We start from the raw sequence: 17,838 nt of genomic DNA, 5'->3' as shown, positions 1-17,838 counted from the left end.
AAACAAGTAATCATCCAGGAACACAACAAAACCACAATAAAGGATATCAGTGTTACAAAATAGTTCATTTTAGGCCATACCTGCTCATATACTTGAACCATGGATCCCGCTAACTGGTATATTTTTGCTAATGATCCCCAAGCAGGATGATTTTTTAAATTCTTGTGTAAAACTGGTTCTAAGTATGCACTGTAAATTGTCTGTAGCTGATCTCTTTCTGGATAACTAAAAAAAATGAAAGTTAAAATTCAATTCCAATTTCACAGCTTATTAAAATCTAATTTGAAAAGTTAGGAGCAGAACAGTTGTTATCTGGCTGAGAAACAACGTCTGGAAAGTATTCTGTAACAAACCCTGGTGCCTGTATACCTGGCCAGATTTGGCCCGTCCCATATAAATTTTGAGGGAAAGAAATAAAGTAGGACCTCCCTCAACAAGAGACAATGGGCACTCATGATACAATAATTGTCTTCAGTTAGTTAGATTAGCTTATATGAGCTACTGATTCTACTGGCTTTTTATTCTCTGATTTCAAGACAAGGCTGGTTTCTCTAGGCATTTTCCTCCTTAAAACCTAAAAGTTGACAAATAACATTTTTTCCAAACTTGCTGAACTTTTTCAATTATACTTCTCAGATTAAAATATACCCAGAAATAGATGCTGTACTTCCAGAGAAATGAAGTGCATTTAGATTAAGTACTGAAGTTACTCTTGAGATTGGAGAAAGAGAGAGAGATTTGTATAGATAGGTGTACATAGATGCTTACTCAATTGCACAAAGACGGACTATAGAAGTAAACCTGGAAGTAAGTTTATGTCTTCCCACTGTTCCTCCAGCAGACATGGATGCCACAATTTGGATGTTTTCCAACCCAACCCACTCAAGATTTTCATCATAAAATCCTTGATATGTAAGCACCTTGGAAATAAAACAACAAATATGAATAATGATAATGTTTAATATCTCTAAGATACACTATTTGGGTTATGTAAATAGCAATATCAGCACTATCAGCTATGACCATTATGGATCAGATTCCAAAAATAAAAAAGAACACAAAGGAAGATGCCAGAATGCAATTATTTAATCACAATTTATAAATGGTCCCAATCTAAGCATCAAAGAGTCATCCCGACATTGCGCTTGGATTGCAGCAAGGTAGCTAGTCAATGGATGTGATATACAAACAGAGATGCCATCTGGAATAGCTCCTATAACCTCTAATTCACTCCTCCACTCCTGGGCATGTATACTCCAACTCAGGAAATTAATTTTAAAAAGTTTACTATTCACTTTGATCAAATTCCAGTAAAGGACAAAGAGGAAATGAATACAAAAATAGGCAATGGGGTAATCCTGCTGAAAGGAATAATAATGCAGGCTGTTTGTCTTGCCAAGTAGCCGTGGCAAAATGGGAGCCGTGCCAGAGGTGAAAGTGATAAGAAATTAACTTATTAGGGTCAAAGCAGAGAGCCTGATAATAATCAGCAATATTGCAGCAAGATGCAAGCTATTCCAGAGGTGAATAATATAATAAATTAACTTATTACTGTCAGAACTTTTTTTTAAAAATGGAAATATTATATGGACTTTTTGCTGAAAGAAGAAAAAAAAATGAATTGATGATTTCTGGATCTGAAGATATAGATTAAACAAGGAGGTGAAGGAATCTACAAAATATTTAAGGAGGAAGCACAATACGACTGTCATCTGTTAAAAAAATCAGAAGTCATTTATCTATTTCTTAACTTTAAAACTTCTTGCATTTTTTTGTTTTTCTTTCTTTTTTCTCTCTCTCTTATTCAATTAGATTATTAAAACTTTTAATAAGTATAAATTTAAAACTTATGAAGGTTAGAGCAGAAGGATTGTTAATTTGGGTTTGCATTTGTTCAGCAAGCAGTGCACTGGGAAAAAGGCTACACAGGAAGAGATGTCTTATATAAGTAATTTCTCTGCATTAAGAAAGGGGAAAAAATCCCTTAGATCAGTCATTTAAAATAAATAATAATATTAAAGTTAGGGTTAGGGTTAGTGCACTGAAAAAAGTGACTTAGGTCTATTCCTCACACCTACAACAGTTTGATCATGTGATCAAAATTCAGACACTTGGCAACCAGCATGTGTTGACAATAGTTGTAGGGGGCTTCCATCTGTCAATGGGAGAAGCCAGATTTGCTTAATAACCACATGGTTCACTTAATGAATGTGATGATTCACTTAATGACCGCAGCAAAAAGCCATAAAATCAGCCACTACTCACTTAATGACTGGATTCTTTAAAAATGAAGGCTCTGGTCCCAATTGTGGTTGAAAGTCCATGACTACCTATAATTCTTGTCATACTATAAATCTAACATTTAATATCAGAAATATGGAAAATATCTAAGGGGACAATTAACTAAACTTATTTTTAAAAAGTTATCTTCCACAAACAACAAACTATTTATCAACAAAATAAAACACAGATTTTTAATGGTAAGGAATGTGCCAGATGAAACTTTGTAATTTGGGGGGAAAGCATTTATACAAATGTTAACAGATTCAAAATTCAGTTCCAATTCCACACAACTATTAAAAAAATGAAGAACCTTATTCTACTCACCTGCTGTAGGAAAGCCACCAATGTGCTTGTTCCCCATTTGTCAGGCTTAGGCAAATTTATATCTTTCAGATATAAAACCAGTCTTTCACAATCCTTTGGCCTATATACACGTCCAGTATTAGTGCTAATTACTAAACATGTCTGACTTAATTTCTGCAGAAGATGCCGAGATGTCGTCTGTGCACTGCAATGAACTGTAGCAATCTGAGTAGACCGAAGCTGGGAAAAGGCATAACGGAGGAGCATTCTATAAAAATGCAAAAAATAAAAAATAAAAAAATAAAAATGTAAAACATTTACAGAAATCATATAAAGTATGCCTCAGACTTTTGAACTCTATGCAAGCAATATAAAATCTAGTATTTGTGAATATATACTTCTCTCCCCCACCAAAAATGGGTTAGGGTTAGGGTTAGGGTGTATGTATTTCTACCCCAAAAAAGAAATGAAATAAAGTTGTTAAAAATGTATATTATTCCTTTATATATATATTTTTATTTATCTGAGAGATGCTTCACTCTATGTAGTTCCCCAAAATGAAGAGCCAATTGTGGTTCTAAAACATAGTTGCTGCTTTATTGCTTTTGCTTTATTGCTTTGAATTAATTGCTCTTTCACTTAACTCCTTTTCGGAATTTTTTGTTTGTCCAATTAGTTCACTGCTAGACTAAATACCACCATTTTTTTCTTTACCACCCTATATATTATTGATTTTAACCACAACTCAGATGCAGAGTTTATTGTGTGACTTTGAGCCAGGCATAATTTCATGCTCCAATGTACTCTACAACATTAATTAGGTAAAGTTTATTACTGGTAGAGATCCATTTCATAAAATGAATAAGCATATCTCATATGTAAAGTTGTGTTTATAAAAATAGAATGTAGACTTATGCATCCAGAGGAAAGGTAAGATATCATGATTACAGCCCAGTAATTTTAAGTTTATGGCAGAGAAAGTGAAGAGGAACTAAAGAGCCTCTTGATGCAGATGAAGGAGAGTGAAAAAATTGGCTTGAAACTCAACATTAAGAAAACTAAGATCATGGCATCTGGCCCTCTCAATTCCTGGCAAATAGATGGGGAAGAAATGGATGTAGTGATTTTATTTTCCTGGGCTCCAAGATCACCGCAGATGGGGACTACAACCAAGAAATTAAAAGATGCTTGCTCCTGGAGAGGAAAGCTATGGCAAATCTAGACAGCATAGTAAAAAGCAGAGACATTACCCTACCAACAAAAGTGTGTATAATCAATGCTATGGTTTTCCCAGTTGCAATGTATGGCTATGAAAGCTGGACCATAAGGAAGTCTGAGCATTAAAGAACTGAAGCCTTTGAGCTATGGTGCTAGAGAAGACTCCCGCTAGTCCCTTGGACTGCAAGGCGATCAAACCAGTCAGTCCTACAGGAGATCCACCATGACTGCTCTTTAGAAGGCTAGATCCTGAAGATGAAACTCAAATACTTTGGCGACCTCATGAGAGGGAAGGACTCCCTGGAGAAGAGCATAACGCTGAGAAAGATTGAGGGCAATAGAAGGGGATAACAGAGAATGAGGTGACTCGATGGAGTCACTGAAGTAGTCAGTGTGAGCTTAAATGGATTCTGGCAGATGATAGAGGACAGGAAGGCTTAGAGGAACATTGTCCATGGGATCGCGATGGATTGGACATGACTTTGCTACTAACAACAACAACAAATTTTAAGCTATAGAATAAACTCATGGCAGAAACTTGAATTTCAAAGAGCACTTCCACCAATATAATTTTTAACAGGACCACAACAGTATTTTAAATAATTTGAAAATGCAAATTCTTACCCTTTACCACATCCTTCAGGTCCAACAAGAAGAAATGGTTGCTTGCTATCAAAACCTAACCAAGGCTTAAAATAATCTAAACCTCTTTGCATATCAGGCGTTTGAATTACTGGAAGCGTCTGAGTATTGCTGAAATCATCCGCCGTCAGGTTTTCAGGCTTTTTCAGTTGGTAGGACACAAGCTGTTGACTATTAGGATCAAAGAAGGTATCCATTGGTTTGTTGGGGTTTGGAGGGGATTCTCGGGTCCAAGAAAAAACCTAAACACATATTTTTATAAGACTAAAATTAAAACGTTTTTCAAATAAGTGTCCCTATTATGTGAATTATTTTTCAAATAAGCAAAGATAAAACATAACATCCAGAGTATATACTATAAGTTAAATGCTACGAAGAAAAAATAAATTTGACTATTAACTTGGTCTATTCACTTTGGATCAACAGAAGTATAATTTATTTATTAGTTTCAACTACTGGATTCTCCAGTCTTTAGCAGACTTTAATATTCCTATCTGGTAAATTGGCTTTTCCACTGCTGGTGGTCTCATTTGACCAAAATCTCTGTAATGTCCCACATTTCTGCCTTTAATTAAAATAAAATGCACTACCTAAAGAAAATCTCTTTTTTTAACCTAAGCACAAAAAGATTGTTTTCAGTTTATGAAAACCTTTTTTCCCAAAATATCTTGCTGATACTGGATTTGAAAAGATAAAAGGTACATTACATCTACAGTACAGACTGCTTATGAAAATCTTCACTGACATCTTCATTAGTATTTCACTGATTGGGAATTATAACAAAGAAAAACGAACTTACTTGAAGTCACCAGGCAGAGAAACCTGATTTGTCTAAAAGTTACTATGTATTAATACATTTTCCCATTACAGTTTGAAAGAATCCCTACTTAATTTGATACTTAGATTGGACAGTTGTATATATTATAATTGAATGCTAATGCAATTTCTTACAAAAAGATCCTTTCTCTAGCTAATGATTAAAAATGCTAATGATCTGCTCTGTTGTATCAATAATTACCTCCTTGGTAAACTCCTGTCGTGATTTCATGTTGAGATTTCCTCCAAGTCCTCTTATCAGGCTTATTATAAACTGTCCACGTTCAGTGCATCCATGAAGATGGGACAACCCATTCATCACAGTTCCAACCAAACTTGTTTCTATCACATAGTCGTTCTGTAAAATATGAAATGCAGTAAGTATTCCAATAGGAAGATTTTAACGGAGATTTTTTAGCAGAAATAAAATACAAACTTTTATTTTGATTATTTATTATCATTATTATAATAATTATTCTAATAGTGATCTTAAGAACATATATACTATTTCTGCTATTTCAAAATGTTTCTTTTGATATCTGCCTAACAGCTATACAGTGGTACCTTGGTACTCATTGTTAATTTGTTCCGGAATACGTGACGAATACTAAATCCAATGAGTACTGAGAAAATCACGTGACTTAACACATGACCTACTATTTCAACCAGAAGAAATAGTGAGTCATGAGGCAACCGTTGTGAGCAGGTTCTTCCTTGTGGTTGACTACTGGGAGAAAGACAAGGGCCAGAACAAGATTTCTGATTCAAAACACGCTGAATACCGAATTCAACGAGTTTTGAAGCATTCGAGTACCGAACTATGAATTTATTCCCTCAGTAAGGGAAAAATAAATTATAAGTAAGGTATTCCCTCAGCAAGACCCAATCCTGCTTAGTTTCTGAACACAGACAAGGTGGCCACTTGCTGCCACCTGCTGATAATAAAGCATAATTAATAAGCTGGCATTTCACAGGTACAGATAAACTATTACGAAGATGTAAACAAAATAAAAAGTGAATGAAGAAGAAATCTAGTTCAGTTAGGAAAAAAAATAGTCAAGTAGAACATATTAATACAAATGACAGAAAATGTACAATTCACCTGCTTTAGCACCCAATTTAAAGCTTTCTCAAAATAATCTGCAATCCAGTTTTCAAGATTGTGTCTGCATTCTTCAGGTTGGTTTCTTAACCAGGATCTGATCAGTGAATTAAGATCAGTATCTTCATCGCTAGAATGATATACTTCAATTAAACAACACATTTTGAACAATTGGGATATAAATATTTTGTAGTAAATAGCTCTCATTCATAAGTATTACAACAAAATTAAATATACAGCTACTGAGAAGAAAATTCAATAAAGCTTATTCCCAGATAACACAGTCAGCAAACAAATAAACAAGAAATAAATAGAAAATATATCCAAAAAATAAAATGATCTAAATGAGCAAAGTAAAATGAAAAAGGAATAGAATATCCACAGCATTTCTACCCTGGCTTCTCTACCTACTGTATCCTTTTTCCCAGACTTTTAGATATTTTTCCTGGAAATCTACTTCTATAGGAAATGTCAAGCAATGTTTCATTTTGGACTTAAAATAACTATAGACTAATATAATAAATTGATCTTTACAATTTGTTCAGATGTCATGGTTCATTGAATTAAATATGTTTAAACATACAGACACTATTTCAATAACTATAAAGTGGTGGTTAAAGATTCTATTGCTTATCTTTTTCAAATATCTAGGAAGACCAAATAAGGCTGATAGGCCTCCTAATTTAATAAACTTAAATTTGGTAATTTAATAACAGCTTTATTTTTAGAAGTTTGGCAGCATCCAATACACCTTTTGGCAAGTCAGCTAAGTTGGAAATGTTCTTTTGGCTGCTAACTCTGTTTGGAAAGTCATTATAGTTTATATATTGAGCCCTGGTGGTACAGTATTTAGAATGCAGTATTGCAGGGAAACTCTGCCCATAGTCTGGAGTTCGATCCTGACAGGAACTCAAGGTTGACTCAACCTTCCATCCTTCCATTCTGAGGTCTGTAAAATGAGGAGCCAGATTGTTGGGGGCAATACGCTGACATTTTAAACTGTTCAGAAAGTGTCAAAAAGAACTATGGAACAGTATATAAGTACTATTTCTATACATAATTAATTGTTATTATTTTTAATTGTTTTGTTGATTGTATTATATTTTGAATTGTTGTATGCTGTTCAGAATCTATATGGGTTGAGGTATTTTATAAATATTTTAAAGGAAAAAATAAAAACAAATAAGAACCCAATTTCAATAATATGGTAATTGTAACAAAGTTTTATGTTAAACTATTTCAAATTACCTAAGGAAAATCATTCCCATGCGAGATATTGTGGCAGGAGAAGCACAGCTCAAGTCATGAGTTTCAAAAAGAAAGTTAACATTCGGACCAAACTGAATTCTTTCTCCACTAGGCATAGTAAGTAGTCGATTATCATCAAGGACAGAATTCAGAGATTCAATCCATTCAGGGTCTATGTCTCCATCACAGATTATCCATGAAGTAACATCTGTTTACAAAGCATAATAAAAACATTCCAAGTTTATTGAAATTGCTAGCAGTCTTTCAAAATGAATTCAAATTCTCTTTACTCTCATGGAATGTATATGAGTAAGAAGGGAATAATATCTGTTTCTTACAATGATTTTTTAATTTATGTGAATGAAACTCATTTAATAAATAGTACATAAAATCAGATTGCTGTATTCTACATAAATACCTAAAATTCAAATACATTTTATTGGTCATTAGGTTTTACTTCGTTAACCAAGTACAATGAGATGATTTATTGCTCTTTTATAATGTAACAGTAGTAATTTAATAAACAGTGGTATTATTAGGAGTTTTAATCTACTAACTTTGTGAAAATAAATGTGTTATTATTATAAAGACAGAAAGTGTGCATATGCTGCAACAATTAGCTTGGCATTTTTTATTGCTATATATATGACCAAACTAAACCTAAAGCTATGCATGTTCAACTTGGGGGGAAAGTTTAATTAAAGCTATTTCTGCATACATTCACACATAAACAAAAGCAAGAGTCCTTCTTAAATAAAACGTAATACCTGCAAATTTAAGAAAAATACCTGGAGGTTCTCGTACTACTTGCCGAGCACTATTTGTAAGCACTCCATCTGACCACTCTCTTGTGTCCATATCAATATGGCCGAGTAACTGATGGCGGGGCATAGCTTTAGGGTTCATGGTATATTGCTTCACTACTTTGCCAACCTTTCCAAGAGCTGCTCTTAATGTCCTCCAAAGGGTTGATTTGCCTGCACCACTTGGGCCTACAATAACCACACCCATTCTTTGACGGAGTTGTTCGTACAATTCCAAAGCCTTCTTTATCTTCACCAAAAATAAAAAAGATAATACATGTTTATATTTCCCCATCATTAACCACAGTCCAAAGCTATTTTTTGAATTTCATTTATTATGAAAGAAGATTACCTAATAAATAAATAGATTTTTATGTCTGCCCAACTCAACAGAGTGATTCTAGATGGCATATAAAAATCAAATATTCCTATGCTAATTTGAAAAGGGGTGGGAGGGAGGGAGGGAGAGAAGGAAGGAAGACCAATTATCAGCATAAAATAGAAATTTTGGGGGGATTCTACTCTAGACCCAAAGGCATGGGGAAAGATAGGGAGGGTTGGGACCAAGATATATGGGGGGGGAGGGGGGGGAGCAAATTATTACTAAAACTAATAGCCACCATTAAGAAAATATATGAAATTACTGCTTTGGGAATCCTAACTACCACTTTTAAGTCAAATGTGTTTTTATTCTACATATAACCATTCAAAAGTATGACTTTGCCTTCAAATTTGCAGACATGAGTGTCATAACAATTAAGAGGATATAGTAAGGTACAGTAAGCAAAAGTTTGTGGCCAAATAAATGGATGGGAGTTTATCCCACTGGATGGGAGGATGGATACAAGCTTCCAAAAAGACAGGTTGAAGTCACAGATTTTATATATATATAAATGAAAGTAAAGGGATTACTGTTGTCTAGACAGAACTCAATATTTACCTGGGTAGATATGATTTCCAGATTGGCCTCCTCAAAGGTTTTTTGCAAAGCACTATTTAATTCAGCATAATCTACATCACTAAAGTCAACACCAGGAAAGACATCTTTAACCAGTGCATCAAATCGTGCACAATCTGCAAAGGTAAGCTTTGACATGGTGTTAAGACGCAAAGCTTGAACCACAATGTGGCTTTCATTAACTGTTTGGAAACAAAAGAAACATAAGACTATTTATTTTTGCTTGAAGCTGCAGTATAAGCAAACTAGTTTAGAACTCCCACAGAAATGCATATCTTTCAAGTAACAGACTTTTAATGCTGTAAGTTTTAGCAATAGCACTTAGACTTATATACCGCTTCATAGTGCATTATAGCAAGCTCTAAACTGTTTTACAGTCAGCATATTGCTCCCAACAGTCTGGGTCCTCATTTTACTAACCTCAGAAGGATGGAAGGCTGCATCAACCTTGAACCGGTGAGGATCAAACTGCTGTCAATTCAGTGAACTTTTAATAAGGATATTATACAAATAAAAATAACATGGTCAGATTGCAAATATTAGGGAGGAAAATCATAGAATAATGTTCTTTACCTTTCTTTTTAATTCCATTCTTTTTCAGCTGTCGAAGAAGATTTCCACATCCCCTCAGAACAGTCTTTAATGCTCGCAAGCCCCAATCATAGTGCTGCTGAGGAGTCAAGAGCTCTCTGGTGAAAAAAAAAGAATTATAATATTTTTCTTATTACTAATAATGTTTGTCCTTGTTGAAAAGAATACTCACACAGGGAAGGATTTTGATTCATGAGGGAGGAAAAACTGGTTTAAAAGGCTAACAGGTTTTCCTAGACAGGGTGAATGAGGAAATAGCATTCATCCATCACTGCCACCTTTCTATCATATTCTTACAGAAAAAGGCCAAGGTCTTTGAGGAAAGGGTTCACATTCTATAAGCTATTTCTAGAACTACAATGGTAAGAAAATGGATGGTATAATGGAACTTCCTATTCTCTGTGTATTGCACACAGCAGCTGGGCATTTAGCCATAGCGAAACATCAAATTATGAGAAACTATGTGAAAATTATTTTGCTGAAATGTTGAAGAATGCACTTAGTTTAACAAAATATTATAAAAATAAGTGATATATTGGTCATATATTGGTATGACCTCAATGTGACTAAAATGATGAAAAAGCAATATTGTGATATTTGGATAAGGACACATATTTGAGATCTTTGTCATGAAAAATTTCAGAGGAAGAGATTATTTGCTGAAAGCTTGATGCTATCAGAGTTAGTGGAAGAAGAATTCAAGAAAGGGCTTTTCAGGATTGACTAAATATAACTTAGTTGTTAAATTTCAGATTGGGCAGCCTGTCTAGACCATATTCCCCCCTAAGATTTTTTTTTAACTTGAAAAATAATTGTTATTTTTTCTTCATTTGTGGGGATATTCTTAATTTTTTCCACCATTTTTATCAACAACCTTATTTAACAACAGCATTTGACATCAACTTTAAAATCATTCACATTCTTTTGTTGCTCAACCAAATTTCAGAGTACAAGTAAAAAAGTATCAGAATCTATAATCTATTTTTAATTTAATAAAGCCCTACCTGATTTGAATCAAAATTTCCAAATGCCTTTCAGCCAGAGAAAAATATTATATTTCTCCTTTTACAGATATTAAAAGTATATTATACATACTTTACTGTTTCCATTGATTACACAATTTTAATCACATTTTCATCTATTCTACATTATAAAACAGCACTAGTACTGATGATGTAACCATACCTAGTTAGGGTAATGAAACATCTGCAAGAAAACTAGCAAGCTCAGAGAGCACCATTTCAACCCTGAGCTACAAATATTCTCCATTATTGGTAAAACAGCATTAGATATTATTTTCCATAAATTACACATTACACATATATCTGCATATTATGCTATCATGATAATGGCTTATGTTTTCATAATAAAATCCTCTGATTCTGCATGTCAACAATTTTCAGTCACTCAGATGCAATGGTTTAAAACTGGCAAAGCTTGCTAAAGATCATCAAAATACTTTCATGACTGACATCTGAACTGGTGAACCTAGTTCAAATGTCATGTAGTCAGCTATATTATATCAAAATAATGTATCAAAAATGTTAGTGTATTATAGGGCCTTACTGAAATACTGAAGAGCATCCAAACAGAATAAAGAGTCAAAATGCTTATTCCCCAAAGACAAAGATGAAAGAACAAAAAGAGGAGGTGGAGGTAATAAAATGCCTGGGGATAGGGAAATGAAAAAAAAAAAAAAAAAACCAAATTCTTACCGTGCTAAATTGAAAATATCCACCAGTTTTCTTCCCAGAGGTTTAGCATCTTTAAAGCCTTCCGAATATAATATCACTTCTGCAATTAGCTCATTATCAGGACGAGTCATAGCAACTGGTCTAAAAAGCTGTTTGAGATTGTCAGGCAATTTCTGCCTGCCTCCATAGCCTTTCCCAGCAGGATTCATGGTGATAAAAATTCCAGAATTATGATCCATTTCTACCTGATATTTAAACATGCAAACATCTTCAGTAAAAACTCAATGACCTTTATAAACCATTAAATAGGAACTTAACAATCTATGTAGACACCAAAGTAGGCTGTATATTTTATATAGAATTAAAAAGATTTGAAAGACATTCAAATGGCTGAGATATTTCCATACATTCTCACTGATCATTTTGCCTGCATGACAAGAGATACAGAGCACTTCAATTTTGTCATTTCTTGGCTTTGTCTTGTAAGGTATCAGTTCTAACTCAGTTCAAATTCTAAGGGACAACTGTTTTGATCTAAAGAAACTAATGCAACAGACTTAAAACCATTAAATTACTCGATGTAATTCTTCAAATTTGCCTTTCCACAAAATTTATTTTTAAAAATCCAATCAAGTAAAATTTCTGGAATTGTAATTTATCTGAAGATAGAACAGATGTTCAACATTTTTTATTTTAAGGCACAGGATCCAATGTTTAAATGAAACTAATTCCTTCACACATGAAACTAAGACAGGTGTTTATTAATTATTATGGATGTCCCTAATTTAGAAGGTATTCAGCCTATTCCTGAAAGTCATCCCATTCCATATTCATGTTCAGTTCCCTCTGTCTGACTATAGCTTGATTGCTTTCTCTTGGACCAGTTTAAGACCTTGCCCTCTAAGGTTTTGGATGAGATAAATTATTTGGGTTGAACTTCTGATTCATTCACTTTGAACCATAAGTTTCATAATTGCTGAAGTTGCAGCAAAAGTAAGTTAAGCAAGGAGGTAAATATTGTACAAGAGTTTAAGATTGGTACCTCTTTTCCAAGTAATTCACAAACGGGTTGATGTTTTTTCAAAGCATGTTGAATTGTCTGAATCTGCATAGATACAGCAGAGAGTACCGCTTCTTCCAGACGATTAAACTCATCAAAACAGCCCCAGGCTCCACATTTCACCAAACCAACAAATATACGCCCCATTGATTTCACATCAATGCCCTTAAAATAAACAAGGAATGCTACTTCAGCGACATGATATATCATATTCCTTTTCCTAAGTAAAAATAGTGTAATGAAGTTTTAAATTTTGTAACAAAAGTATCAATGCTTTGGGGAGGTTAAACACAGCTGATTTGATCATTTTAGGGAGTGAACTTTTGAATTTGCGGTTTCTGCGCTTTTTTGTTAACAATGGAGTCTCAGATCCTTTAAAAAAAAATTTACAAAGGAAATAAGAAAGGACATTTAAAAAAGGAAATACTACATGCCTGGTCTCATCTGTTACAGACGTTGTGGTGGAAAGAATACTGAAATCTGCATAAATATAAATTTGATAAATATTTTCTATGTATTTACTGAAGATATATTTTTTTATTTCTGCTTTATAACTTTAAAGGGATTCAAAGAGAACAATCATTATTGTCATCATCATCTCAATGTAGTGGACTATACCCAATTTCAGCCTTAGCTTAGCCATCCCAATTTATAACTTCATTCATTCATCCACTCAATCATTCATTAATTTTGCAAATGTATATGGCCATCCATATTAACCAAACCATTATGGGGAGATAAGTCATAAGTAGACTTTGAAGAACCAGGATAGGAACAATATTGATCCTTTTGCCGTTTGGTTTTGGAGAAGACTTCTCAAAATAATGTGGACAGCCAAGAGGACCAAACAAATTGAAAAAAATTAACTCACAGTCTCACTAGAGGCACAATGAGGTTTGAATTATCCTATTTCAGACATATATAGCTTAGCTCTCCAGGAAAGAATCTAATGGTGGAAAGTTGCTAGGAGTCAACTTGATGGCACCCAAAGATGCTTTTTTTAAAAAAAAGGCAGCTGAAGTTCTGAAGTGAAAAAGCTTCTTGGATGAGAAGTGAAACACTTTCAAGGGGGGGAAAACAAGAAAATCCAATTGCCTTTTGAAAATTGCTTTGGGGACAGCACTTGGATGATTGAGAATCTCCATAAACAACTTAATGACACATAATCAATCAATCAGTCAACAAGATCTATGAACCTTCTTCATACAACAGGTAGATAGATATATTTTACTTCACCTCATCACAATTAAACACCAAAACTTGTCTTCCGAGTAATCCCCCTAGAGCCTTTACAGATTCTGTCTTGCCAGTTCCAGCTGGGCCATAGGGATTTCCTCCAAGGCCCATCTTCATAGCTTGAGTAAGCGTAAGGTAACACTTGTCAGTTAATGGTGTATAAACAAGCTTTGGTGAATTTCCCTAAAATTTTAAAAACAATAAAATGCAATTAAATTTATGAACTCAACCTAGTTGTCCAGATTAACACTACCACTAAAAGCTAATTCCAAATTGGTAATTATTTATTTCAATAATGCTAAAAACATGGAAATATTCAAAAATTCAAATGTATACAACTTTCTTGAGTTACCTACAAAAGCATTACATGGAATATACATACTTTGTTAAAAGAGATCCTGGGGCCAAACTAAATTCAGCATGTGTATCTTTATCTGTTCCAAAACATTTGACTCAAAGGTGCAAAATGGAATAACTTGAAAGCTTGTCTGTTTGTTTTTGTTTTTTTTTCAAAAACTTAAACAGAGATATTTTGTGCCAGATCAAGAGAGTAATAAAGGAAAGACTTTAACCCGGGGGCCTTCAAACTTGACAGCTTTAAGACTTTTGGACTTCAATTCCCAGAATTCCTCCTCCAGTCATGTTAGCTCAGGAATTCTGGGAGTTGAAGTCCACAAGTCTTAACCCTTGGCCTTCATAACACTGCTCCTTTTTTCCTTAAGTCTACTATTTGCAATGGAAGGAAACCTATTAAAGTATACTTTGTGAGATGAGAAGCTTCCAATGAGAATTATGAATGGTGTTAAAAATCAGATGGTTGCAATTTTCTTCCAGCAAACCAAATTTCATCTCTAACCCAGGCCTCAGGCTCTAGAGATTTTTCTCTCTATTAAAATGAGCTATGGAAAAGATAAACCATGTTATTGTTCTAGAATCTTCAAAACAATTTTATTACAATATAGGCTCAAGCATGTGAAAGTACTAAAACATTAGAATTCTAAAAAAGACAGACTCTGATACATAGAGTTCCAAAAGAATCATGGAATTCACTTTTATTAAAGCTAATCCTCAAATGACTATGCTACAAATTTCAGGCATTAACAATGTTTTGAATTGTTTCTACAAAACAAGAACCATCATACCCAGGGGTGGGATTCAAATTTCTTAACCACCAGTTCTACGGGTGGCCTAATTTGTGGGTGTGGTTTGGTGGTCATGTGACTGGGTGGGCATGGCTTATATGTAAATATTATAAATATTGATGTAAATATTGATTTTTTTAAAATAAAAAAACACCAACTTTTACCCAAAAGCAGGCAAAGCAGGAAGGCAGACTGAGTTGCTCACAAAATCACAGATTCACTTAGAGATCTATCTATCTCCAATTGGCTACCTGAGTCTGTCACATAAAATTTGCTTGCAAGCAAACTCACAAAATTAGCTCACAAAACACCATGTATGTAAATATTGAATTATTTATAAAAAAGAGCAACTTTTACCCAAAAGCAGGCAAAGCAAGCAGGCAGATTGAGTTGCTCACAGAATCACTTACAGATCTATCTCCAATTGGCTACCTGGGTCTGACTCTACACTGAAAAGTAGAAGCTTCAGTCCTAAGGAAGGTTTGGCTCTGCTTTTAGATTAGCTAGAAAACAAGATATCCAAAGATTTCCTGCTTTCTAGCTAATCTAAATCTCCCTGCAGAGCACAGCACTGATGGTCGGGGGAAGAAAAAAAAAAGGAAAAATAGCAACTTACCAAACCAGGCAAGTTGGATGGCTCGCATGGTAGGTAAGGAGTGAGTGGGGGGAGGGGGGAGCCAGTGGAGCAATTTGCCGGTTCTCTGAACTACGCATGTGTGCAGCATTTGCAAGAAATCAGCTGTGCCGCCTGGACAGTTGACAAGCGCTGCACGCAGGTGCGCAGCCTTTGAAAATCTTCTTGTTTCCTGCTTTTTCAACCTCAGCTATGCCGCACAAAGCAGCTGAGGACGGAAAAGCAGGGAATAAAGAACAGCCTAGAGTCCAGGCAGGTGGGTGGGCCAAACACCGAACTGGTTCGGTGTCAGCTGCTTTTCGCAGCTACCGGTTCTATAGAACCAGGCCGAACCAGTAGCATCCCACTCCTGATCACACCACATGAAAACAGATTCTGAAACCGAGGGGAATATCAAGATCTGGACTCTATTACTGAAGAAAATGTTTAAAAGTATCCATTGTAGCAATAAAAAAATATTCCTAGAACTCAATTGTATTTATTTATTTATAATTAAAGTTGATAGGAGCTGTATTTTAACAAAAGTCATACTTTAGGGAAAAAAATGTTTATCACAGCCGAGAAAAGTTTCAATAACTGAAACCCAGGAAGAATTTTCCTTTTTCTATCACTTTGCATGCATATCTATAGTATACAGGTAGTCATCGACTTATGACCACAATCAAGCTCAAAATTTGTTTTGCTAAATGAGGCAGTTGTTAAGTGAATTTTGCCCCATTTTATGACCTTACTTGCCACAGCTGTTAAGCGAATCACTACCGTTCTTAAATTAGTAATACTTCCTTTACTGAATCTGGCTTCCCTATAGACTTTGCTTATTAAAAGGTGCTGTCCTATCTCCCACTGTGCAATTGGCAAACCATACAGAGATGCAGTAAATTAAAATAGTCTCTATGGTGCAGCGGTAGAAGGTCACCAGCAGTTTTTCATTTAGTTGTTGTTTCCTGAGAAGTCTCAGGTAATATAATCTCTGCTGGGCTCTTTTGACCAGTGTTGCAATGTGAGCCTCCCAAGTCAGGTCCTCTTTTATGAGAACACCCAGAAACTTAAAACTGGCCACTTGCTCCACTTGGTCTCCATTGATGAGCAAGGGCTGGATGTCTGATCTATTCTTTCTATAGTCCATTATAAGTTCCTTGGTCTTATTGGTGTTGAGGACCAAGTTATTGTCTCCACATCATGAAAACAACCAGTCCACCTACTTCAGGCAATTGATTATAGGACTACAATCTCAAACTAATGCTCATTAAAACAACTTGCTTGCTTTTGCACATTTAGTTGAAAGTAATATGAGGATGGAAATGAAAGAATAAAACATAATTTATGCGAAACTTAAAATACCTGATATTCATAAGTGTACTGAAGTTCAGCATCCACCATTTGAATATAACAGTTTTTATCCTTAAGATAAAATCTGAGTTGTTTCTTCCAGGCCCAATCATCAGTACTATTGACCTGAGCCGCAATGAGCTGTTGTACAGTATCAATGTTATGAATAACATCCAAAATCAGGGCTTTAAGCTTTAACTCAAGGATTCCAGATTCTGAAAAAAATATCATAGTTTAAAATAAGATTAATTTATATGGTTTCACCCATTATAATTTGGTCATATGGTTAGAAATGAAAAGTAACAAAGGGAAAAGTATAACATCATGTTGATAATTATTTAGTAATAACTCTAATGATATAAAAGACAACTAGTGCCTGTAGTTTTCTGAGAATTTAAAATTAAAAGTTATTATACAGTACAACTTGCACAGAAGGGCAGGATAAAAACTGGATGGATGGATGGATGGATGGATGGATGGAACTAAATAAATAAAAATAAAGATGCAAGAATCAATTCAACTGAATTGGATACTCAAACTAAACCCAGGAAAGTGCTATTTTACCATTTTTCCAGTCATGTAACATGGATGGTTTTGCCCTTTAGTTTATAAATTATGCTTTATAGTTTTATGTCATGTTTGGAACTGACTATTATAGCTCAGTAAATAAACCATGGTGAACAAAATGGTGGATTAACATAATACGTGAATTCCTCTTTAGTTAAGTGGAGCAAAATTTAACAAATTGCAATATCAATTCAGATAATGCAGTGTTCAGT

At 34.4% G+C, this 17,838-nt stretch overlaps 1 protein-coding gene across 1 annotated transcript in view; it reads right to left on the bottom strand.

The window, feature by feature from the left end:
• DYNC2H1 (dynein cytoplasmic 2 heavy chain 1) overlaps window positions 1–17,838 on the bottom strand; it is a 148,631-nt gene that overhangs the window by 99,321 nt on the left and 31,472 nt on the right. Inside the window, exons 32-45 of the mRNA XM_026706904.2 lie at window positions 17,072–17,274; window positions 13,955–14,137; window positions 12,701–12,883; window positions 11,680–11,903; window positions 9,947–10,062; window positions 9,356–9,555; window positions 8,401–8,665; window positions 7,613–7,820; window positions 6,365–6,494; window positions 5,465–5,620; window positions 4,429–4,688; window positions 2,608–2,854; window positions 769–920; window positions 81–225 (exon numbers count right to left, since the gene is read on the bottom strand). Coding sequence (XP_026562689.1) covers window positions 81–225; window positions 769–920; window positions 2,608–2,854; window positions 4,429–4,688; window positions 5,465–5,620; window positions 6,365–6,494; window positions 7,613–7,820; window positions 8,401–8,665; window positions 9,356–9,555; window positions 9,947–10,062; window positions 11,680–11,903; window positions 12,701–12,883; window positions 13,955–14,137; window positions 17,072–17,274 — 2,672 coding nt within the window. The remainder of the gene's footprint in view (window positions 1–80; window positions 226–768; window positions 921–2,607; window positions 2,855–4,428; window positions 4,689–5,464; window positions 5,621–6,364; window positions 6,495–7,612; window positions 7,821–8,400; window positions 8,666–9,355; window positions 9,556–9,946; window positions 10,063–11,679; window positions 11,904–12,700; window positions 12,884–13,954; window positions 14,138–17,071; window positions 17,275–17,838) is intronic.

The sequence above is a fragment of the Pseudonaja textilis genome, chromosome 7 (genome assembly GCF_049901715.1).
Source record: "Pseudonaja textilis isolate UNSWEBS1 chromosome 7, rPseTex1.2, whole genome shotgun sequence".
NCBI classification, from domain to species: Eukaryota; Metazoa; Chordata; class Lepidosauria; order Squamata; family Elapidae; genus Pseudonaja; species Pseudonaja textilis.
This window is presented reverse-complemented; position numbering and strand designations above follow the sequence as displayed.